The sequence below is a fragment of the Myotis brandtii genome, unplaced genomic scaffold (assembly GCF_000412655.1).
Source record: "Myotis brandtii unplaced genomic scaffold, ASM41265v1 scaffold182, whole genome shotgun sequence".
In the NCBI taxonomy this organism is placed as follows: domain Eukaryota; kingdom Metazoa; phylum Chordata; class Mammalia; order Chiroptera; family Vespertilionidae; genus Myotis; species Myotis brandtii.
In genome coordinates, this window is record NW_005356751.1 from 4,187,460 (window position 1) to 4,213,548 (window position 26,089).

The 26,089-nt window shown below is 41.1% G+C and overlaps 1 protein-coding gene and 1 long non-coding RNA gene across 2 annotated transcripts in view; both read left to right on the forward strand.

The window, feature by feature from the left end:
- Positions 1-6: 6 nt before the first annotated feature.
- The window catches only part of FBN1 (fibrillin 1), a 243,974-nt gene continuing 217,891 nt past the window's right edge, over positions 7-26,089 (forward strand). Inside the window, exon 1 of the mRNA XM_005863975.2 lies at positions 7-175. Coding sequence (XP_005864037.1) covers positions 12-175 — 164 coding nt within the window. The 5' untranslated portion in view covers positions 7-11. The remainder of the gene's footprint in view (positions 176-26,089) is intronic.
- On the forward strand, positions 2,737-6,509 carry LOC106725713. Its single transcript, XR_001361637.1, has 2 exons — positions 2,737-3,225; positions 6,296-6,509. It is a non-coding gene; the product is annotated as an uncharacterized LOC106725713 (long non-coding RNA).

Genomic DNA, 26,089 nt, shown 5'->3' on the forward strand with positions numbered 1-26,089 from the left:
CGCTCGACACCATGCGGCGAGGGGGGCTGCTGGAGGTCGCCCTGGGATTTACCGTGCTCTTAGCGTCCTATACGAGCCACGGGGCGGACACCAATGTGGCAGCTGGGAACGCGAAGGAAACCCGAGCCAGCCGGGCCAAGAGAAGAGGCGGCGGCGGACACGACGCGCTGAAAGGGTAAGGCAACGGGGCAGCTCCTCTGGGGTGGGTCTCCCCTCCCTCTCCTCCAGAGAAACTGAGGGGTTGGACTCCCGACCGGGGAAGTGTCCCTCACAAGACCTCCTGGGGGCACCTTAGAAGTGCAAGGGTTACCCGGTCCTCTACGCATTCGAGGATAAACCACTCTAAGGATTCCTGCCCCAGAGGCGAGGTCATGGTTAAAAGGAATCCTGGGCCATTGTCGAGGCCGATTTTGGGAGGCCAGAAAGGCTCTTTGAGGAAGAAGGGGAGGAGCTGCGACTGAGAGTACAGAAGTCCATTCCTTTCCCTTCATACCAATCCGCTTGGGTTTAGGGGAAAGTACTTTCCTGTGGGCATCTTTGCAGATGCTCCATTTGTAAGGGAGCACGGGCAGGGAGGGATTCCAGGGAAAGTGGGAGAAGACACACAGTGAGTGGTCAGCGTCCTCTAAGTCGTGCTATTAAAATTAGGGAGTGAGTTTTCTGAGTAGCAGTGCTCTTCAGAGGTCTACGCTGGAAGCACAGCAGGGCAAGAGTTTCTGAGAGCTTGTTTGTGGGTTGTAAGGAGTTCTCATTTCACCGGGGCACTAACGCTGCTGTGGCCCAGCCTTAAAGGGTGTTTTAAACCGGTGGTGTATGTGTTGGGTGCATGCAGCTGGGCACTTCACCAGCTTCCTATGCCCCTGTTACAGAAACTGTTTCAGCAGAAACTTTAAATTAGGCAGCTCGACTGTATGGGGAATACACTTCTTTTAAAATTGTTCAGATTGAGAAAGAAATTCCTTTCTGCGGTTAACTTCAAGCCTCCATAGGAGCAGCAGGATGGACTGTAAATGACCCATTTTATCTCCTGGGAGGAGCCTATTAAGTGAACCCAGACGGGAAATACTCAGAGGCTTTCCATGAAGTGCTTATGATTCTCATTGTTGCTCTTTTTTTTGAATAGTTCTGTTGCTTGATTATTGGGCCCCGAGTGACCAAGTGATGTTGTCTCTGGGATATGTGGCTGAACAGTTCACTTATTATTTCTTGTTATGGGCTGTTCTAATTATATCTGTAGTGACATTTATGTTTGTGTGGCCCAGGTAGGGAATAAAAAGTGCACTAAACTGACAGATGGGTTTTTGAATCCTGATCTGGACTGGGGACACGATGACTGTCAGAGCCACGCACTTAGACTGTGGTAAAACATGTGTGGTTTCCTGACCCCAGGAAATAGTTACGATTAATTTAGTTCCATCTTGGTCTGTGTGGGATTCTGCCAGTGTTGGAAAGACAGTTTGCCTACCACGTGAAGCTGGATCCTCACCAGGCAGCAGGCACTGATTGCTCTGTGTGTGAGGCCCATTGCAAGTTCAATAGATGGACCGAAACTCTGACTTTTCATATGTTCTCAAAAAGACCTAATTTTTCCAGCATTTTTCCTTCAAAAATATTTCTGCTATGTAATCTTATCTTGATATCTAAGCTTGATGCCATGGTTCCTAGAGAGAGAGAGAGAGAGAGAGAGAGAGAGAGGAAGTGGGGTTTAATTCTGTGGATGAAAGTCTGCAGGAAGACATTAGGCCCGGCCAGACAGACAGACATTTGTCTCATCTCTATGCGCATGCACCAACCAGGGTGTTTCCTTGGGAGGCACAGACTCAGTGTGGAAACAGAAACTAAGCTCTGCTGCTTAACAGGATGTCCACACTTTCCCTCACACCAGCGCTTCCTTCTGTTGGGTTTTACGTGTTTATGACTATAGAGAGACAACCCTCTCTGTTCCTCGTAGTATTTGCTCCCTAACACAGATGTTACCCTAGTGCAAACTATTTATAAAGCCTTCCTATAAACATGATATTAAATAGAACAGCAATTATGACTATTCCTAATTCTCATGTTACCTTTAAGATTTTACATATAGACATGTTTTAAAAATAATTAAAATTAACCTTTATAGTATAAATATTATATATGTTTGTATGATATGATATAATATAATAATGAACCTTTATAATATAAGGGGTTTTATTGTTATTCTCATGTTATCTATTTGGGGAGGTAAAAATTATAATTTAAAAAGATATACAATTAAAAGTATTGTTTTACTTAGTACTCAGAGACCATTTTCTTGGGCATTTAAAAAAATTATAGGCATATACATATACATATACAAATACATGTACACATGAATATATATGTATATATACACACATATAGGTGTGTCCTTTTTTTTTTTAAAAAAAAAAGTTCTTTATTGTTGGAAGTATTACAATATGTCTCCTTTCCCCCCCATTGGTATGTGTTCTTTTTAATTCATGTACATACTGTATTGAACCTTGCTCACTTTCATATATTGTTAGTGCATCCATCTATAAACTTATATGGATCTACCTCATGCATTCTCTTGGCATATAGAATTCCATAATGTGGCTGGTACAGTTCCCTAATGATATGATAGCTCTTTAGACTATATCATTTTTGGATGCAATTACCAACATTCTCCTACATACCTACGTGTGTACATGTGCAAATTTATATGTGGTGTAAATGAATAAAAATAGAATTGCTGGGTCAAAAGTTTTCCGATTCATTTTAAACAAATGCCAGTTCTGATGTTAAATTTGAATAGCATTTAAATGTATTCTCTCTGCTCACTGCTATTACAGTCTCCCATGAATAAGTCTTTGAACCATGCCCTGCTGCATAAGTCATCAGGGAAAGCAGTTGTATGTTACATTTTCCCAGTTATTGCTTAAAATTCTATTTTTGCTAGTTAAAATAGTACCAGCTTTAAAACTAACCTCTTTGACTAAAGTAAAACCTGTTTACCATTTTAATGGAAATGCACCATTTATGAAGTGAAAGTGATTTGTAACCCCTGAGTCTGCCTGATGCCCAGTTGGTGGCAGCAACTTTCAGCACCTCACTAATATTTCCTCTAGTTAAAAGGCACTTTAAGCTCATCAGTGTCGGTGTGCGCTGGCCTAATCTCTCTTACAAATACTGCCTTCTTGTCTTTCTCTGAGGTGACAGGTGGCTACAGGATTCGCCTTCATGTTCTTGGTACGTATATGTATTCGTATCCTGTCAGCTGCCTCACTTCACAGGCGAGGGACTGCCTAGCTTTACCATCTGGGTGTATAGTCTTAGCCTGTCTTCTTCTCCTCCCATCCTGTTGCAGGTGTTTTTTTTCTTCCCACTGGGCAGCAGAAGTTGTTCCACAGTGGAAATTTAAGCATCCTCAAGTTCCTTCCCAGTTTTTGCTGTGTTTTCTTAGAGTAAATCGCCAATTTCTGTCTTTACAGGAATATTTTTAAATGGAGTGAGTGTGGTCTGCATTTACTCTGCAAAAATTACATTTTTCTCGATTTTGAAATGAGAATTTTGCAAGTTTCAAAAGTGTTTTCAAATAATAAGTGTATAGTAGTTTTCTTTTGTTTGGGCATTGTTAATTTGTGTGAAATGAGTTTTTGAGAAATAATAAAATTCTAGCTTTGTTGTTGAAATTTCAGTCCATCACATTTTTTTTCTCAGCCAAATTCTTAACTTGTGTGATTAGGCAAAAAGTGTGGGGGACAATCCAATAAAAAAAAACACCAAATGCACAACTTTACTTGACTAGGAGTAGTTATGCGCTATTTATTTATGATTGCCTTATTGCTTTAGCTCCCAAATAAGGAAATATTACAGTTTCCTGTCAAAGGGGAAAAAGAAATCTTTAGAGTGGAACCCCTGCCCCTAAATCTCTGATAAGATGAATTGAGAAGTTTTATCCTTGTTGCCTGGTTTGTGAGTGTATGAGACTGGTTGTGTTTCACACAATTTGTCCCCTTGTGCGTGACTCCTTTTGGTCTTTGTTTATTTGTTTATTTTTTCCAGAGGTCTTGTTCCCAGAAAAATACACATGGAACAGTTCATACACAGGGTAGATTATGTGACGGCAAACTCCTAGGGATTAATTACACAGAAGTCTGTTATTAAAATAAAGAACGTTAACAGGGAACACAGAAAAAGTTCTGTAGACTTTATAACGCCCATTTTACTTTACAAAGAGGACTTTAAGGCTTCACCTGAAGTCAGATAGGCTAATCATTAAATATGGCTAAAAGATTCCTGCAGTGGTATGGTTTGTCCTTGCATTTATTGAAAAGATTAAGCTAAAATATTGAGGCACCATTAAAAAAGATATTCTTAAGTAGAAGGCTTCAGTAATTCCACATTTTAAACAAGAAGATGGAGACACAATATTTATTTATGTGACTCATTTCATAACATTTAAGACATAGTGGTTGTTGACAAAAATGCATAAGTTGTTGATATTGCAAATTAATTAAAACATGCACCAGTCTCCTTGAGATGGGGTTAGGGCTGATGGAAACAGAATTACAGATATCTGTCCAAATTTATTTGGAATTATAAAGATTAGTGAAATGTTTATTTCTTGTCTTGTGTAGCAGATACTTAACAAGGTTCTAGTATTTTGCCAGTGACTCTAAGCAAGCAAAATACTGAACAAATTATTAGGCTCTTTACACACTAGTTTGTTTGCTTTATCCTACAATAAACCAGGCAACCAATCTAAATAATTTGGGAATATGAGCCTTAATTTTCAGTGTGAAAATAAGGTTTTAAATATGTTTTCTTGAGCTCTACTAACATTTTTTTTTCTGTTTCTAGAAACTAACCCAATAAATGGGGCCCATTCGAGCAACTTAGAACTTTTTCCCATAATTTTGTTTTTAGAAAGCTGAAATCAATAATGTATCAGGCCTGAGTTATATGGCAGGCATATGAGAGTTTAATGTTTCAAGAGTGTTAAGCTTGATTTTCCCATTAGGTTGTAAAATCATCAAAGGCAAGAAAGCAATCATAAGCATTTTAACATTACGTTATTGTTAGATGGGATTCCAGAGAGTTCATTAACTCAGGAAGCCTTGATTGAAAGCCATCCTGAATTTAGGTGCGTGGAATGCCAGAGACATACAGCCATGGCCCTGAGGGGCTTAATATTTTCGAGTACAGTCAGATGCATTACAGGAACCAAGAGTCAACAGAAAGATAGTAGAGGACATGGGATCTAGGATTAAGTAAAAACAAATAATAAGAACAATTGTTGCAGTGGCAGGTGACATTAGATGACATTTATGTACCAGGCACTGCTTTCAGTGTTTTACAGATGGGACCTCATTTGATGCCCACAGCATTTCTATGAAATGAGTCCTTTTATTAGCTTCCTTTTACAGCTAGAAGAGCTGAAGCACACAACGGTTAAGTTTTAAAGACACATTTTTAATATTTTTTTCTTCATTAATTTTAGTTCTGGTTTTGGTTTTTCATTCCACTGGACAAAAATGTGGGGCTAAAACATTGTAAAATTCCCCTTAAAATTCCTAATATTTCTTTGTGCCCGATCCCAGGCATAGTTAATAACATGATAATATTTTGTCAAACAAGAAAATTTCTTTAACATTTCTGCAATAACATAATAGAACAGAAGGAATTAAAGAATGTTAGATCTGGAGGGGTCTTTGGATGACACATATCTTATATTTTAGCATTATACCTTGTCTTTTATTGAGAGTGGTAGGTAACCATCACAGGCACTCTCTTGCATCACCCAAGGTTCTGAGCTAGAGACATTGCTCATGATGTCATTCAGAATCTCTTGCGCTCATGTGACGTGTGAGAGATTTTTCTCAGAATCAAGTTGCGAGAGAGACTTCTCTTTCCAGGAGAGGCTGCTATGTGTCTTAAATTCTTAAGACCCAATATGATGAGTTACTGAATTCTTCCATTTTTTACCTTGGTTGCCTGCAATATATAATTTTACATTAAATTGCAGGAATAATGGTAAAGAATAACAGGTTCTGATATATCCCTCATGATTGCACTTTACATATGTTAATTCATTTAACACATACCTCCTTGAAGAGGGAGATTATACCTACTTGCCCATTAAACAGATGAAGAAATGGAGGAATGCAGAGTTCTAGTAATTATTCCAGAGATATAAATTAGTAAGAGGTAGAGTTGGGAAATCTGTCTTCATAGTCTGTGCTCTTAACCAATGTGTTGCACTGCTTCTCCAGTGTAATAAATCTGATACCTGGTAAGTTTATTCTTTTTTCCATAGTCTTGAATCTTTCATTTCCCCAAAATCTTCTCCTACCATTGCTTCAGGGAAAGACTCAACATTTATTGAAGGCAGATGCAGTCACATGACAAAGGAAGTGTCATTGTGAAAATTGGATTAATCAGAAAAGACTTCAAAGTGAAAGTCTACCAGGGCTCAGCCAACTGTGGACCAAGCTTCCTGTTTTTTATAAATAAAGTTTTATTGAATCAAATCTATGCCCATTGTTTACATATGATCTATGTCTGCTTTCACACTACAGGGATAGAGTGGAATAGTTGAGACAAAGATTGTATGGCCTGGAAAAAAACAAATTATTTGCTCTTTGTCTTTACAGAAAAAGTTTGCTGACTTTTGTTCTATGTGACAAATAAGTGACTGTCAGGACTGAGAACTTCTTAAAGGCGGTTTCCTTTTTTGTTTTATTTATTACTGGGAATAATTAGGAGCTGGGCATATGGTAGGTGTTCAATATTTAATTTTTGAATGCCTGGCCATTTTGATGGACTGGTTGACAGGATAAGGTAACTTATATAAATTAGAGCTCAAAGGAGGTATATGAGAGAAATGAAGAAAAAATTGAGTGGAAAAGGCACAAAGTGAAAAGAATATAAAGTGTTTGCGCTCATGGGCAGGGCTTGCATTGCCTGGCTCCAAGGGGCCCAGCTCACAGTGTAGCCTGTGAGAGTAGTGCCTTTGGAGTTGTATAATATGCAATCTTGTGAGCCTGTCCATAGACTGACATTGTCAGGCTGGGAGAGGAACTAGAGGACACATACCATCACTACCTGATCGTGGGAAAGGTGAAGATGGTGAGTTAGTAAAGGATTTTAAGATGGGAACATGATCAGATCTTTGCCACTTGGCAGAAGTGTGGGAGGCGCATGGTTTAGAGAATAGAGAGACTAGAGGCAGGGAGATTTGGGGGGCTAACATGGCAATCAGGGTGAGCGTGGACAATGGCCTAAGCAATGGCAGTGGAGGGGGTTAGAAGAGGCTCAAGGTGTTCCAGAAGTAACCTGGCCAGTACTCAACCACTAAGTTGTGTGAAGCAACGTGGGCGAGGCACTTAGGATGTTCCCACCTCCATGTATTGTTAAAACTTATTACACATGAGAACATTATAGCACCATTAATGAGAAATGAAATCATTCCAAGTCCCTGTACTACAAGGAAACAAGCTATTTTCATCTGTGTTTTGGTTATCTTATTGCTATGTAACCAATTACCCCCAAACTGAGTGACTTAAAAGAACAACAATTTTATTATTTCTTATGATTCTGCAGGCCAGGAATTTGGACAGGGCACAGTGGGGAACCTTGTCTCTGCTCCCTGCAGTGTCACTGGGGCTGGAATGAGCAAGAGGCCTTCTTCACGTGTGTTTCTGGTTCTGTGATTGTGGACTGGCGCCTGCAGCCCTGTTTACTTTGGTGTGGCTTAACTAAATGGACAGATAGAGGAGTGGAATAAAGGAAGCAAAGAGTCACTTGTCTGGCTCTTTTGGGGGACTTCCAGGTTTTAAAGCTCTCTCCGATGTGATCTCCTGCCTGGGCCTGCCCCTGGGGATGGAGCCACGTAGTGTTTTTTTTCAAATGGGGAAACTGAGCCCCAGGTGCAGCGACCAGGCCTCGCTCAGGATAAGTGTCTGTTGTAGCTCGATCTTGAACAAGAGCTTCTTGACCTGGGTCACATGCTTTCACCCCATATGTTGACTGCAGAACTGACTTGAATGGCTGAAAGCTGACTGGAAGGGCTGGATGGGCTCATGTGTTTGGATCGTGGGCTGCGTTCCTCACATCTTCATGTCGTCTCAGATCGGCCCCCTCTCACATGGCCTTGTGGCAGACTCTCCAGCAGCGTAGCCAGACCTTTTACATGGAAGCTGAGGATTCCAAGGGTAAAAAGTGGAAGCTACCAGACTTCCTTCAAACTTAGCCTGGGCTTGCATGGCCTGGAATTCCATGCAAGTCACAGGCCTTGTCTGAGTTCAAGGACATGAACAAAAAGCCATAGTTTTAGAATGGATGGAACTGGAGAGCATTATGCTAAGCCAGCAGCGTAGCCAGACCTTTTACATGGAAGCTGAGGATTCCAAGGGTAAAAAGTGGAAGCTACCAGACTTCCTTCAAACTTAGCCTGGGCTTGCATGGCCTGGAATTCCATGCAAGTCACAGGCCTTGTCTGAGTTCAAGGACATGAACAAAAAGCCATAGTTTTAGAATGGATGGAACTGGAGAGCATTATGCTAAGCGAAATAAGCCAGTCAGAGAAAGATAAATATCACATGCTATCACTCATTTGTGGAATATAAATAAAGAAAAAAAAGCCATAGTTCCCCCCCGCCCCAGGTTCTTTATTTTTTTCCATCACTATATATCTACTCTATGCCCTCATCCACCTCCACTCCCCTCCCCCGAAATCACCACACTGTTGTTCTAGTTCTTTATGTGAGGAGCAGCAGGTGTCTGCAGGAAGGGGAGGTATTGGGGAGGACATTTTTGGAGACTAGCTATCAAAGTGAAGGAATGGGTTGTTGGGAAGGATAATTAGATGTTTAAGATTTTTGTTGTTGTTGTTATTGTTAATCCTCACCTGAGGATATTTTTTTCCATTGATTTTTAGGGAGAGTGGAAGGGAGGGGAGACAGAGAGAGAGATAGAGAGAGAGAGAAAAACATTGATGTGAGACTGACACACTGATTGGTTGCCTGGCCAGGGCAGATGTTTATGTTTTAATCTAACTTGATTGAGTATGATTGGCTTAGTTCCCCACTGAAGATGTGTCATGGTGTTTTGCTACCGTGACTGCATAATGAAAAATGAACAACATGTCATTTTGTCATAAATGGAACAGCCACATTGTTAATAGAACAAAACTGGATTAGGAATGCAGTCAAGTTTTGATTGTAGATCCAATACTCTACTATCAAAGTCTGGTTTTAAGTCCTTGTGACTTTCCCACTTTCTCAAGTGGCTTTTGTGTTGAAGTTATCACAGAGTCTATTTATTCAGCCCCTCGGAGCGGAAGGGAGAGGGGACAATCCCCTATCTCCGCCATTCCCAGCCGGAGATGTATTCCAGACATCAGGCAGGCCAGAGCGGGAGAACTGCTCCATTAGACAAGTTATTTGGTTCAGTGTTCTGAAGGGTTGTGAATTCCTAGACCATCAGTCATACTTACATTCAAATATAAGTATCCAAACACATCGAAGTCCAAATATAGTACAACCACTTTACAACGTGGGTGCTGGGAGACAGGATTTATGTCGGCCCTATGGACACATTATGTCTGCTGTTAAGCTCTTAGTTTCGTAGTTTTGAACTAAACTGGTGTGATATCTCTGTTAATAAAGAGAAGTGTTCTAGAGACAGGTATTTTGTTTTTCTGTTTCTTCTCCTTTTCCCTCTACCTCTTTTCCTTCTTCTATGTCATCAATATTCTTCTCCTTATTACTCTTCTTCTTCTTCATCATCTCATCTTTTTTTCTTCTTATAAGTAACTTCATGAGCTGAGCTTCACATAAAATAAGGATAATAGGAATACCAAATAAGGGTTAAAACATTAAGAAAATTAAATTATAAGTAAAACGTTACATTTTTACCTGAGGGTCTTGGGGTGTTCAAGAAGAAAACAGAGATAAGGTTTTGTTAGGGCAGGGAAGGAGAAAGACTGAGGGAGGCACTGGAAGGGAATCAGGAACAGGTTGTGGATGAAGAGTCCAGTCAACCAGTTACCTGCGTTGGACAGAGCAGGTCCCTCACTCATGGCAGCCTTGCTACCAGGTGACCTATGGCCTGACTGGACTGCTCAGGGGACCGAGAAAGATAGACACTTGGATGTCAGAAAAGATTCTTGTAAAACAATTAGAGAAATTTTGTGGAAAAATCAGGTCAAGCCAGCATTTATTATGCACCTGTGTATATGGTACTATGTAAGGTTTGGTGCTCTCTCACTCTCCTCACGAATGATGGTTTATTGTCTGCCATTTCCCCTACTCATTGGATGCTAATTTAGATTGAGTAAATTAATAGGTACCTTTGATGAATAACTTTTAAAGACTCTTCTTGGTTTTTGGCATATGGAATCATGACTCAGGTCTTCCTCTATAGTCAGATCATCCATCTTTATAAAAACATTACAAGTTAGAGTGATAGTGGGGCAGACGTTAAAAATTTATAGATGCAGAAACCGAGGCCCAGAGAGAGTTTATTAAAAAGTGCTCAAGATGCTTATTTCCTTCTCTATGAAGTAGAGAGATGTGGAAGCTGAGTCCCACAGCACCAGGAGCCAATTTCATTAGACGTGTGTCATTGTGCAGGAGATTATGCCTCCCTTTGTGTTCATACCCTGAAGAGGGTGAGTGGTACCTGAGGGTCCTTAGCTGGGCTGCCAGTAAGGGCACAGGGCACAGGGCACAGGCACTTTTCTTGTTCTCTCTTTATTTGGCTGAGGAAGTGCGATCAGCCTCTCAGTGGTTGACCCAGATGGGAGGCTGGACATCAGAGCTTTAGCTCCTCAGGGCTCCCTTCAATCAGTGGAAGTCTCTGGCTTAGGTGGGGTCAAATGGGATGGGGCTTTTAATGGAAGGTGGTTTCCGGTGAGGGTAGCAGTGAGGGGGTGGGAGAAGGAGCACTGGGAATCTTCTCTGGGAGTCTGAAGGGTAACTCCCCCCTACCCGACAGTCACACTGCTAATGAGCAATTAGAATGTTCAATGTCCTGGGATGGGCCACCACAATTCTAGGTCTGTAAACTTGGACTCTTGTTGCAACGTGCTGACTCAGTTATCCAAACTATTAATTTATACATTTAGATTCCATGTAATAAGCATGTCGGTAATGAAAAAACTCTTGTTTTCCATATCATCTATCCCAGAACATCTGCTTAATCTAAGTGACAACTATGTATTGAGTATTAGCCGTTTTTGAATCGGGGATCTAATGCTTAATTCTCAGAATGAACAGCCTGTCTCAAGCCAGTTGATATTATCACCTTCTGTCCAATGATTCTAGGCAGAACTACATTTGGAATATCTTTCTCTCTCTTTGCTGATGGGGTTAATGTCCGAGATGATGTGGACACATGCTCTCCAAGGAAGGACTTGATATGCAACCTTCAAGTGGACAGAACGTTTTTTAATTTTTCATGGACTGCTGCTGCTTCACACCCCAGAGTTTAGGCCACTGACCTCAAGTTTGCAAATTTTATATCCCATTACCACCCTGTGAGCTCTGTACTCCCCAGGGCCACATAGTTGATGTTTTAGCTGGAATCTGAGAAAGTGTCTGAACATTTCCTGAAGAGTTGGCGAGGAGCAATTTGGCAGTTCAGTCATAAAAACCCAGAGCTAGTGGCTGGGGTATATGTTATAATGACCTCACACTGTTTCCTATTTGAGCCTGGTTGTGAGTAGCTGGGTAGAGTGGTATTGCTTGTGGGACTGACTGTATTTTAAAAGTCCGAGGTGTCATTTTCAATGAAGACTAATAACCATTGGCCATGTTTTCACGGAGGCTTGGAAGTGTGGGCGTAGGGTCTGTTAGGAAGGAACCTCAGACAAGTGGCTTGATCAGTCTGAGCCTCAGTTTCTTCACTTATAAATGAGATTATAATACCTTTCTGGGTTGCCCGGAGGTTTAATGAGATAGTACATTTCCCATTCCTACTACAGTGCCTGATGTGCTTAGCTATGGCAATGAAGATGATTCTAATTCTGATACAGATAAGGAAAATGAGGGAGGGAGTCATACAAAGAGGCAGGGTTTTTATGGCTAAAGCAAAAACTTAGATAATTATTGTATCTGGAGACCACAGTCTCCACTTTCTCTCCTTGGAACTGATTATTTTCAGAAACAAAAGAAGCAAACTTGAACTTTAAAATCTTTAAAAATATAATTTTAATGGAAACTTACTTTGTCTGTGGAGCTCTGGCTATATGTAAAGGCAATGTGAAGGTAAGGCTTTTATTTTTAAATGCTCCCTTCATCTAAGTTGTGTTGCCCTCGTTAGGAAGTAAACTTACTAAGCACTATTCCTTATTAATATGCTCCCCTCAACTCCTCCAAAGAAGTTTGCATTGTTGTATTGGCAGATGTGGCAATAGTGTCTTTCCTGAAGGACACCTTTTTCCCCAAGAGCTTTGTGAAAGGAATTTGTACTTTAGGAAATGGAAGGACTGGCCCCAAACCGTTTTCTTTGGCATCAGTGCAAAGAGGATCCTGAAAGATAGTACTGCTTTGTGGTGAGGTGGTTGGCTGTTTGTTGAAACGTGCTTTCTTTGGTTATGATCGAGTGGACGACAAGCCACACTACCTTTCAGCTCATGATCTCAGAGGTGACGAGAGACACTCTTTCCCAGCTTCCACACATCAGATCTCATGGAGAAGTCTGGCTCTGCTGCTGTTCATGTGCCCACCACTGTGGCCAAGGAAATGGGGCACTGGGGCTGGCCAGGCCTGAGCCATGTGGAATGGGTTCCTCTTAGGAAAGAGGAGTTTGGCCAGCAAAGAAGAGGAAGGGAAGCTGAGTGGGTAAACAGCACATCTGTACCCAAACAAAGAAAGCTCCATTTTTCTTTAAAAAATATTTTTTACTGTTGATAGTATTACAGATGTCTCCCATTTATACGCCCCCTCCCCGTATCCCCCTTCCCCCAGGTTTTCAAAAGCTCCCTTTTTCGTAGACCCAGGACTTTTTCAACTCACTGTTATTACCATTTTCCCTGGGCGCTTTGTGGGCGGGCCTCACTTGCCTGATTTGGGGCCAGGCTGACACAGATTGGCCACCCCTGAGAAGAGCCATGGCCTTCACCTTCCGACTGACCATCCCCTTCCTTTGGCTTCATGCTTTGCAGCAGCATAATGCACATTCAGTACAAAAGGGTTCTTATTTGTTGTTTTTCTTCTGTGCCCTATTTCTCTTGAGAAATTGAAAATAGTTTTATTTTTTTTCTTTTCTTATAATGATTCCCATTTTGATTTTCAAGAAATCTTAAACTATTGAACATCCAGGAAAGTGGAACAAAATATACATTATCTTAATTGAGGCAAAGCTGTAGTAGAATCCCTGTGCCCTGCACCCTTACATTTCAGCCTCTGGTGAATTAATGGCTGTAAACTTTCTGAAGTTGTGGTTGCTTCATATTCATTCTCAGCCCATAAAAGTAAGAGTGCTTTAAATAAGAAATGGTTTCCACAGATAGTAATTTTTCTAATTGTCATTAAAAATGTTCGAATTACCTAATTTTTCTCATCCCCTTAGGGTAAATCACACAACCACCAATACAATCAAGGTTTATGAAAAAGCAAAAATATAAAAACAAAGCAACAAATACCAGGTACTTTTTATGCTCTGCTAACTTCTCAAGAAAGAAAGAAATTCTATATAATAAAATGCTAATATGCAAATTATCCCCTCGGGAGTTTGACCGTTCGCTATGACATGAGCTGACCACCAGGGGGTGGCATGGAATGAAGGAAGACACTGGCTGGCAGCTGGCAGCTGGGGGAAGGAAGGCCCCAATCGTCCCTGATTGCCAACCAGGCCTAGGGACCCTATACGTGCATGAATTTCGTGCACCAGGCCTCTAGTCTCAAATAAGAAAACAAACTTTTCAAAGTTTTGAAGACCTTTCAGGAATTTTACAAGAATATGCGAGCCATTTTTTTTCCTTCTTCTTTTTCTTTGGTAAGCAATTCTGACTTAATATTAAGGATATTGTTGACTATTTGACAGAATTTGAGACAACAGAGTTTCCTTTAACCTTGAATTGGGTTGTCTGCTCATTTGCATTTGGTCTCTCCCTTGAAAATGGGTCAACACAGATTCTCACATATTGAAGAATCAGAAAACATAGCACGATTTCTTGCTAAATGATTTCCTCCTCTCGTCTCATATTTCCCGTGACTGTAAGCACTCCCTCATTTATGAGTAGAAAAGCCAAAATTCAGCCTTTTAATAGACCTGATACAAATCAATCCCCTCAAATGTATTTTTTTTTTGTTAACTGATGGGTTTATTTTCTTATTAAAAAAGATAAAGTATCCCTATGAAAATGAGTCATATCAAAAAGTAGTTGTAGTACCCAGGGAAGCCCACCCCTTGGGCTGACATGCTTAATTCTTTGCACAAGTGTAGTGAAGTCATTGCTCTTGGAGTCCTTGTCTAATGAACAGCAGCCTTATTTAGTTGCCACACACTTCAAATTTGTAGAAACACGTTGGTTAGTTTTTGCCACTTGTTTAAGATGGTAAACATGTTGGGATTGGACTGTTATCTCTAAATGGGGATTCCCATCCCTCTTAAGAATGTTGAGATAAATAACAGATAAAAGTGGTTCCTGAAGTGGTGTGGTGATGGTGTGCAGGAGAATATGCCTATGAGGATGAACTAGGCCAATGCTATTGCAAAGTTGTTGTTTTAAGTTTTTTAATAAGGAGAATTTAATATATACAAGACTAGAGAGAACAATACAAAAGCTCCAGCTTCTGCAGTTATCAAGTAATGGTCAATCTTATTTTATCCATTTCACTCCCCCATCGCAGATATTTTTTGAAGTAAATCCCTAAAAATAATTTAGTGAATATTTCAATTTGCATTTCTACAAGATAAGGGATCTTTAAGAAGCATAACCGTAATACACTATTACATTTAAAAATAACATTAAAATATCATCAAACACCCAGGATTTAAATTTTCCTGATTAGGTCATAAATTTTATTTATTTTTTAAGTTTGTCAAATCAGGATTCAAGTAAAGTTCATATTTTGTAATTATTGATATGCTTCTTAAATATGTTTAGATATATAGATTGTCCCCTTTGTCATTTTCTACCTTGTAATTTATTTATTGAAGAAATTTGTTCATGCTCTATGATATCACTTGTATGTGGAATCTAAAAAGCTTAACAAACTCAGAGAAACAGAGAGTGGAGGGGTGGTTACCAGGGGCTGCCAGGTGGGAGAAAAGGGGAGATAGTGGTCAAAGGGTATAAATTTCTGGTTATAAGATACATTAGTTCTGGGGACCTAATGTACAGCATGGTGTTTATAGCTAATAATACTGTGTGATATACTTGAAAATTGCTAAGAATAGATCTGAAATGTTCTCACCACAAGAAATAGGAACTATGTGATGGGGTGGAGGTGTTAGCACATGTTAGGGTGGTGATCATGTTGTATCAAATCAACACACTGTACACCTTAAAGGTACACACTGCTACCTGTCAATTATATCTCAGCAAAGCTGGAAAGGAAGAAATTGGTGCATGTCCTGTAGAGTAGAGCTACTTAAAATGCCAGTCCATAAACAGCTTATTACCAGTTTCTAATGAGACGAGAAGCATGTGCCAGATTGTAAATCCAATCACTAAGCACACTATTTAGCTCAGCTGATTCATTTTTTTTCATGGCAAGACTTTCTCCATGAAGGAGGCAGGGAGGTGATTTGTCCCGCCATCAGCTCCTTATCTCGTTACAGATGAGTACTATGTAGCATGCAGACCAGCACTGCGAGTCCTGGGACCACACCTCAGCACGCTGCTGTCCAGTTTCTCAGTCTAGTGGTGACTGCATCCAGTGCTGGTGGTACTTGTCCTTCTCCTCTGTCTCCTGTATGCACTGTGACTTGCTTGTTGGCCCTAGAGGCGGATCTAAATCAGAATCAACTTTTTGGCGAGAAGACTTTGTTAGGCGTACTCCTATGAAGAGGCCCGTCATGCCTGCCGGTATATCTTTTTGTGATGTGAACAGCCCAAATTGATGATCATTGTCTAGATCCATTAACTTATGAGGGTAGCAGAATGGGCATATTTGAATTTTGTCACTTCCTATTTATTAATACTGTGAAGTTTTATACGTAGATTTGAACTTATGCTCATTGCTCCACAGCCAGCAATGTCTACGATGCTGCCAAAGTGTGCTTCTTCTGCACTTCTCCAGACTGACCCATGGCTTTGAAAGTTGTGGAAAATGACTTAATAGCTAATACTAAGTATTAGCAAGGATGAGGCATAACATTTTGGGAAATTTGTGCAGAGGAGCCTGGCACTCGAGGGGGCAGAAAAGAAGGATGTAATTATGCAGGTGTCCATGGCTCTCCCCTTATCCAATGATTTTGCGTGAAAGTCAAGATGGAGCAGCTCAGTGTGTTATTTTTTTTCACAGTAAGAGTTTCTGACCAGGGTCTTATGAAAAGTTGGTAAGATTTTGGACTAGGGGTGGAAAGAAGATGCTTGTAGATATTTTAACATTCAGGAGTGAATGTTTGTCTTCTCATTTCAGCATTGCTTTCTCAGGAATGCTCTTTTTTAACTTAAGAAATAGTAACTTTTAAATAAACTTTATTGTGGTAACCATTTCATAATAGTTAAGTCAGATCATTATGAATCTGTTTAACTTAAACTTATACAGTGCTGCAAGTCAGTTATATCAATAAAACTGGAAAAACAAACAAACAAAAAGAAATGGTACAGCTTTAATGACTCAAGTGAAAGATTTTGAAAAACACTGATATATCCAGATCCCCTTGGGAAAGGAATGCGGGGACAAGAGCTGCTCCAGTAGATTCATGCTAAATGTTTGTGGGGAATAGTGTGTGTGTGTGTGTGTGTGTGTGTGTGTGTGTGTGTGTAACTCACATTTCCTGTATTTCATATCAGTGAAAAAGATGTATACAGTTCTTTGAGAACAGATGTATTTCTACCTAATGTCCAACTTCCAGGTACTTGCAGGTTTTTAGACCAAGGCTTTGTCTTAGGAGCTGCTACAGAGATTGGAAAGCTTTTAGGTATGTTAGGAGGTAAAAGGTGGACACGTTTCCCTGTTCTGGCAGCATCGTCTCCTCTGAAGTTGTCACTATGTTGAAGTTTTGTGCTGACATTATCACTGCCTCTGCACAATTATAGCTTGAAACATGAATGCTGCCACACCCTCCCCGGCACTCCAGAGGTGTTGAGAGGACAGCACCGGCATCATGGAGGCCCAGAGAGAAACCTTTTGGGTTGGATTTCAGGGGACAGCTGTGCTGATGGTTGGGATGAATCGCCAGTCTCTCCGTACATTGGACCTAGTGTCGGCAGCCTCTGCATTAAGTCAGAGAGCTGTGATGCTGGAGGGTTTTTTAGAACATCGTCCTGCTCGCCTGGCTTTCGTGCACCAGGTCGGATGGTTGCCTGGGTGATCTGATGCTTTTGCTTGAAGCTGCTTTTCTAAAGATGAGACACACCCATGTTCAAGTGTACGTGCAAAACACATTCCAGTGGGGCTGTGAGTAGGTTTAGAATTGTCCACATTTTGAATCTCCCCCTTGCTCCCCACCCACCCGCTCCCCTCAACACTGAACATGTTAAGAGCTGGCTGCTATTTCACCAGAGGGAACAGGACAGGATACTCACCATGGAGAAGCTATTTCAGAAAGGGAAGCGCCAATCTGTAGGAGTGAGTGCTCCCAAAATGTATTTATCATCGCTTTCCCTTTCCAGTCTACTTTGTAAGATCGATCTTCAAATTTTTGGTTTGCACACCCAAGAAAAGAAAACCAGAGCACAAAAAATGATGCACACATTAGTTTTTATGAGGGAACACATTCTTTCTGGGATATTTATGGAAACAGCTTTCTAATCTCGAATCTAGAGATCTTTAGTACTAACCTTGGGATATTTTAGGAGTAAATTCTTTTGGTTTTTAATTAGTGACCTATGACATGCTTCTATTGTGTAACCTCTGAACAATTACTTCACATCTCTGAATTTCAGTTTCCTCATCTAAAAAGGAGCACAATAATACATTTTCTTAATAGAATCTGGGGGAAGAGTCACATGATTATTTTGTAAATTATAAAGCTCTCTAAAATTTGCTAATGATATTTGTTCTACAATGTGACTTTCCATGGACTAGATACATTCCTAATTTAGTCATATTCCCTCAAATTTAAATTAGACTGTTTCATTAGAAGTTTTCATAAATGTTTAGAAATAAATGCTTACACCTTTGCTTCCATTGCAAAGTTAGAAAAAAAAAGACTTGTTAAGTTCTTGACCCCTAATATTGTGAATTGTTAATTTCTATGACATACTCTCAACAACTTTCTTTCAGCTAACTTCCTCTGACTTTTTAAAAACTTAAATGCTATCAATGACTTTTTGTTGTTGTTCTTTAGGAACAGTGTTGTCTCTGTTCTCATGAAAGGGTTTGGGAAAGAAATGTTTTAAAAGACCCACTGCCTGTTGACGCCTATGAAATAGAGGTAGAGATACAAGACCCCCAAAGCTTTCGTAGCTATAAAATGTTTCTAAATAATGCACCTGACACATAGAAAAACTTTACTCTCATACCCCACGAATTCCACATATGGGTATCTTTTATGTTTTTGATTTTTCATTTTAATTTCTTCAAATTTGGAAGAGTGAATGAGATTATATTGATTTCTTGGGACTCATGATCTCTTTTATTCCTTTATTATTGGTTTTATTCTAAACAGATGGACCTTGGCAATAAATTAACTCTGACTGAATTCGGTCCCCTTGTGTTGTCTTAGTTGGATGTACGTTTGACACCTGAGCCTTCATTTACCATTTGGGATTCAGGTATTGTGCAAGGTGCTGGGTGGCAAAGATCAGTCTGAACTTTCTATCTTTAAGGAACTCACATTGCAAAAGAGAGGACAATTTTTTTGGTTCCAGGGGATCTGAAATGCTTGAATAACTTGAGTACAAGGTAAAGCTGCCAAATGGAGTTCAAATCTGACCTGCCTCCTTGTTTCATCTGGAAGCTACTCTTTCTGGAAATGGCTCACTGAACCCTGGTTCTGTGAACCCATCCTGGGGACTGATTTCATATTGGAGTTGCGGGGGGGGTGGGATCTCCTGGTCTCTACCAGAAACCAGGTACATTGGGGATGAGAATATCCAATTCCTCGCCAGTGTTTAAGTTCCTACTTTATGGACTTATGGATATCCCGCATTGGCCCCAATGGTCTTGGGCTAGGGGTGAGGGTGGCACTGGGCCTGGGGCCAAGAAGGCTTATTCTGGCCGCCCTCTTAGGACTGTGTGGAGTGGTCTGAGTTGAAGGTGTTGAGTTCTCATAGTTCCCTGGGCAGCTTACTGTAGCTGCAGGGACCACGGGCCTGAGTGGCCAAGTTTCCCTCGGCTTGCCTGCCGTGGAATGTGTTTTCCCATAGAAACAACATTTTAAGTTGTGGTCAGGTTCCCAGACCAGCCTATAATAACCTATTTAGCTGATAATGTAGTCCAGAGACTGCTATTTGACTAGCTTGGGGACCAAACCACCACCTATTAACATTGTTTCTATTGGAAGAGCCATCCTGAGTTCTAAATACCAATATAGAAATGACATTTGGAGTCCTTCCTGTTGGTCAATTGGGAGCTGCCAGTACTCAGACCGGAATATCGCATCACTCTGCACTCCCAGTTCCTGAAGAACCCCATTCATTCCCCTCAGCCTGACCCCACTGACTGGTATTCTTGTCTTTTCCTGGGGCTGCCAATACATTCAGACAGTATTATCGCCCTGGACAGAGCTCTTGGTTTGAGAATTTCTGGGAAGGGGTGGGAATCATGGTTTCTGGCCCCCACTTCTTCTGTGGGTGATGAAGAGGAGGGAAGGGGAAATTAGGGCTAATGGGGCAGTGAATTCCACAGACCTAGTCCTGGGCTGCCTCTCAGTATGCAGGTTTTGTACCACTTGCTGAGTTTATGTGTTTGTGTTTTAATAATTTCTATACTTTTGCCAGTCTTTGGGAAAGTACGGTATGGCTTCGGTTTGAGTAAATGGAGCAAATACGCTAGTAAAGGAAACTGTGCTGCCAGTCCTTGAACTCGTGGGGAAGGCCAAGGAGTTGCAGGGCTCTGGGAAGCCATTCTACAGAAGCTGTGTGTTTCCATGGTGTCATTGATCAGATCCTCTAGGATGCTGGAGAGACACAAATCTGAGATGTGCCAGTTTTCCTGTATTGAGGAAACCCTTCCTCATCCTTATAGAATCAAAGAGTAAAGTCCAAACTCTATCAATAGATACACCGCCCTCCACATTTAGATGGGAGCCTCTTTTATGCAACCAACCATGGGTGTGATGCCGGCAGGCCAGACACAGGTCCCTCCCTTTAGAGAGAAGTGGGTCCAGTGCAGACTATGGTGGCAAGTTAGCCAGAGCATCGCCTTCAGAAGTCGGGGGCCTCTGGGTGTTTAGCAGTGTGTGCAGCGTTGGTCTTCACGGTTCTTTCCCATCACACTGCCCCGGGGCTTTACATTCTTCCTTTCTTTTTTTCCAAAGTAAATCACATATACACACATGTTTCAGTCACCCATAAAAGATTCCAAAAGTTGGCCGCCAGTCTAAAATGACCTCCCAGATTTGGGGAACTGCCTTTGCTGCTTTCCATTCTTTCAGCTTCTTAGGGTGTGTGTGTGTGTGTGTGTGTGTGTGTGTGTGTCCGTCCTTGATACAGCGACCTAAATTCTTTGGTTCTTAAGTCCTTGGGCTATTGCTTTTGATCAGCACAAAATCCCCCCACAAGCACAGTTTAGGGCAGACAGCAAAAAACGGTTGATGCAACACCCTACCCTCTCTGTGCTGTGAGTTCCCTACTCAGTGGTGGGAAAAGCCTTTGTCCAAACAGCACCTGCAGGCAGGCCTTTCCAGGCCACCCAGTGAACTGTGTGATGTTTGTCTTTAGGAATTGGCCGTACATGGTGGCTTCATCTGTGGCCTTGGTCAGTTGCACCAATCTGCCAAAAGAAAATATGCACCAATTTGTGAACTGAGAACTTTTGTTTCATTGCTTTTGGGATTTTGATTAGCTGCCTCCTGCATGCCGCCCCCCAAGGGTGATTGAGCCCACCACCGGGGCATGTGCACTTTTGCTAAAGAAATAAGTAGAATCAGAAATTCAGATATGATTTTGTCTACATTGATTTTGTTTTTTCTCAAAGGAAACATATTGATCCCTGAGTTGTAAACACTGATTACTTCACTCGTCAGAATAAATTAATGAGCCCTTGCTGGTATGGCTTAGTTGGTTGGGCATCATCCCATGCACCAGAAGGTTCCTTGTTCTATTCCCAGTCAGAACACATGCCCAGGTTTCGGGCTTGATTCCCGGTGGGGGCGTGCAGGAGGCAGCTGATCGATGTTCCACTCTCACATCGATGTTTCTTTTTCTCTCACCCTCTCCTTTCCTCTCTCTCTAAAATCAATGAAAATATTAAAAAAGAGAATCCTATATAGTAAAAGCCTAATATGCTAAGTGTCTGGCCGACCGGTTGGCCGTTCAACCAATCAAAGCATAATATGCTAATGGGCCGCTCAACCACTTGCTAGCTATTGCACTGACCACCAGGGGTCAGACTCTCTGACTGGTAGGTTAGCTTGCTGCTGGGGTCCAGCCGATCAGGACTGAGCGAGACGGGGCCGGACATGCCCTGGAGCCCTCCCTTGTTCCTCCCCCTCCCCAATTGTGCACTGGTGGGGTCCCTCGGACTGGCTTGCGCCCTCTTGCAATCCGGGCCCCCTTAGGGGATGTCGGAGAGCCAGTTTTGGCACGATCCCGCAGGCCAGGCTGAGGGACCCCACTGGTGCATGAATTCGTGCAGCAGGCTTCTAGTAAATTAATGATCAGCATGTCAGCAAGTAACCAAGGCATGAAACCATTATACATCACTGTTTAACTGCCTATACCTTTCAAATAGGCATGAAATATCCTCCCTTTAAATAGATTAACTGATAAGAAATAGTTTTCACTATTAGACAGACGTCCATGTTGGTGACATTTACAGCTGGCCTATTTATGACACCAAAGGGATGGTGTTCATCTTTGTTAATTGTACTTTGTACTTACTAAGGCGTTTATTTAGTTCTGTGTGCTTTTAAAGAGACTCCAGGATATTCTAGGCATAACAGACATTGTTTCTCTGCTTGAAGAACTATTAGTTTGAGATCAGAGTGGGTGAGGGCAGGGATGAGACTCTAGATATATAATTATTTAAAATATATAATTACAGTATAGCATATGCTGGTTTTGAGAGGTATGTTTGGAATTATGTTAATAGATTGCAAGGTGGGTGGGATTAATCCGGGAGTAGGGATTAACAGTATGGGGAGAGGTGGACTGACACATTAAAAGGGAAAGATGGGAGAAGAGCTTGGATTTAGCATGTGCATGTCATGGGTGTGGAGGCATGTGCATTCATGAGGGCTGAGACAGCGAAGAGAGCAGAGCAGGAAGGGGAAAGTGAGGGTACAGGTGAAGAAGAGAGCGGCAGGTAGGTAGGCCTGCCTGGTAGAGATCTGAAGCTAGTAGGTCAGGTTTTGCAAACCAGAATACGAAATTGTTCATCTTTCGGTTCTTTTTAATGGCATAAAATGGCTTAGAGAGGTTGGCTGGCTTGCTTCTTCAAAGAAGGAAACCGGGGTTGTCCCATCCCAGCCAGTGTTGACCCAGACAACCCAGAAATGAATCCTCGGGTCTGGAGAGCCTGGCTGAGGCTTGAGGAGGCCATGGGAGCTGTTTTCATGACCAGGGTTTGAAGTTTCATTACTCAAGTTGTTGTGACTGGCAGATGGGTTGGAACAGTCACATGTGGTATTCAGATCACTTCTGGGAGATCTGACCTCTGTCTTCAGTGAGGGGGGCCAGAATACGGCACTAAAAGAAGAGAGAGCATTTGCAAAGTTTATTGGAGTAGTAGTGGGGTCCCTTTATCAGATAGTATACATGATTTTTCTTTTCTTCTTTATCTTGATAAAAATTTTTGTCAAAGAACTAATACAGTCAAGACGTGTGGTTCACAATACATGTAGTTCGTTTGTGTATTATAACTTTTCCATCTATCATATTTTTTACCTTAAAAATTAAATTTTTGTAAAACTCTGGAACAGGGCAATATTAAGATCTTGCCTCGAGGTGTGTTACATGGGCAGCCGGGCCCTCTTCATTATGTAGGGCATATGCCTTTTGATATCCCTCCACGATTATACTCAAGGGGACTAAATCATAATTTTTGCCCCAAAGGTCAAGAAAGCAGGCAACTCATGGGGTAGTGTCCACCTCCTTCACCTTTATCTAATATTTAGTATTCTCCTTGCCTAAGGTCTTAATCACATCACAGCCTAAGAAACGCATGAGGATGCAATAAGAGCCCCTTAACTTGTTTCTATTACCCCCGTCTTGTCTGCAAAGCAGTTTGCACTCGGGATAGGAGGCAGAAAGGCTATCTTGCTATAAGAGAGGCCAGACTCGCAGAAGTGGGTTCTGGCTAAGGAATCTGGACACACTGCAGACATTTTGCACAGAGGCCAATTCTTGCAATAATGTGGTCAGACGTGGTAGAGCCCAGCTGTTTGCTCCATTGAGAGGGGCTCTCGCTAGCCCACACAATCTCTGAGTGCTGTGTCTGAACTGGATCCAGATATCCAGCCTGCAGAGGCTCACCCATCCCCCAGACTGATTGGAAGTGGGTTGTTGCAGAGCGCAATATTCACAGCAATTTGTGAGAGAAGTTACAGATAAAGACTTAGCAATTAAAAAAAAAGTAATATATAGCGGTGACGTGGAATGTAAATGTATTTCCTCTTTCCTCCCATGAACTAGTAGAATACAACTATACGTAATTTATGCTTTATCTTTGGTCTATTAATGGACATTTTGTGATTTTTGTTACTCATGCCACCATGAAATGTCATCTTGTTTCCTAAATACATCTCTGCCTTAACATTGGGCTTAAGAGGGTGTATTTCTGAGTAAGGTTTCCTGAGTTCAAATCCCCGTTCTCTACTTCCAAGCTATGGGACCTTGGCAGCTTGTGTAACCTTCCAACTCCATGGTTTCCTCAGTGTTAAAAACAACAGGAATAGAACTCCCCTCAAAGGGCTGCTATGAGGATGGGATAAAGTAATGTATCTTTAGCATTTAGCATGAAGTTCTTTACCCTTTAATTTTTACCTTTAATTTGCTGAATGCTACTGCCACTTTCATGGGGCTTTAACTCTGACATTTTTTTTTTTTTGGTGGTGGGCTAGTGGGTCTGGTTGATGAAGTGAAAAGGAAGAGAAAGAGGTATATGAACACTACACTTCCATTTACACACAAACGTAGCTTCACTAAAGACATATCTTCTTTGTTAATACTTGTTGTGCTGAAACCTTAAAGTCTTTCATAATGGAAATAATTCAACATGTCTTCTTTAGCCTTTACATGTGTTAGTGCTTTCCAACTTAAATAAGACACTCATTTATTTCTAAAATTGGAGCTGTTCTTTTATGTGCATACGTAGAACAAATGCCACCCAGCTTGCTTGAATGAGTTGTTAGTTTGCCATTCTCAAGACCAAAGTCAGCAGAGGCGAAATCTTAACATGTTTGTAATACTTTGCATTTAGTCATATAACATAGTAGTATTTAGTGTTGTTAAAGGATGAATGAGATTAAAACAATCATCAGGTGAAGATGTTGGTTGAAACAACTGAAATTAAATGACATATTACTTATTATAAAGGGTAAAGTTATGAAACACAATAAAGAGTCAGAACATGCAAACTAAATAAGTCACAATTCAACATTATCTAGCATCTTAAGAAATGCAGTAAAAGGAAAATGTGATAACTAAAAAAGGGACTGTGGTAACTAATAAAGCAGAAAGTGACTTGTTTGAGATTAGATGTTTATGCTTTTAAAGTAACTTGTTGCTTTAAATAAAAATTTATGACCCTGGCCAGTGTGGCATCATCCCATGCACAAAACGGTTGCTGGTTTGATTCCTGGTCAGGCACATACCTGGGTTGCAGGCTTGATCCCTGGTGGGATGCATGCAGGAGGCAGCCAATTGATGTTACACTCCCACATTCATGTTTTTCTCTCTTTCCCTCTCCCTTGTTCTCTCTCTAAAAATCAATTTTAAAAATCTTTTAAAAAAAGATGATCAAAATATAACAGTGTATATTTTAAAAATAAACAGTTTTGGATGGGATTAAAGTGAGAAAGCAAGCCCAGGGACACAGACAATAGAGTGGCGAAGGCCTGGGAGGGGCAGAGGGGGGTCAATGGGAAAAACAAACAAATAAACAAACACAAACAAACGGGACATCTGTAATACTTTCAACAATAAAGATAAAATTTTTTAAAATTGAGAAAGCAAAAGAATTCTCCTTCCACTTCCCCAGATCCTCAGCTCTTAGGCAACAAGTTTTAACCATTTCTGTTTTTAATTCTTCTCATATTTGTCTGCATAGCACCATCTACTTTGCTTGTACCTATCTGCTTAGATTTAAACAGTACCCACTGGCTCCTTGTCATGAAAGATGGGGACATAGCTCACGTAGATATAACATCTAACATGTTTCCTCTGTAGGTTGATTCTAAACACTAAAAAACTAATAAAGAATTACTCTATTTCTGTGATTTTTCAAATACCTTGGAAAATTTTTTGAATATCTTGCTTTGTAGGACTGAAATTACTGATTCTTTTTTTCTTAACTTTTTCATCCTGTTATGTGTGTTGTTACTCCATAAATATACTCATTCTTGTCAGACAATATGTCTTGATTTTTGTTTGAAAAACATCGTTTCTCCAAACACAGGACACCCTGCAAAGGCTCAGGGGCCCTCTGAAGCCATTCCAGGATTTGGTTTGGGGTTGGATTGGATCCAGTGGGGTTGTTGTAAATGGGCTATTGGTGGGGGGAAGTTTGAGGTGGTTGACTTTAGCCTGGATTGTCATTTTAGATGGAGAGGACATTTATGAAGTTTAGAGGGTTGAGAGCCCCCCCTGCCTCCCCCCCGCCCT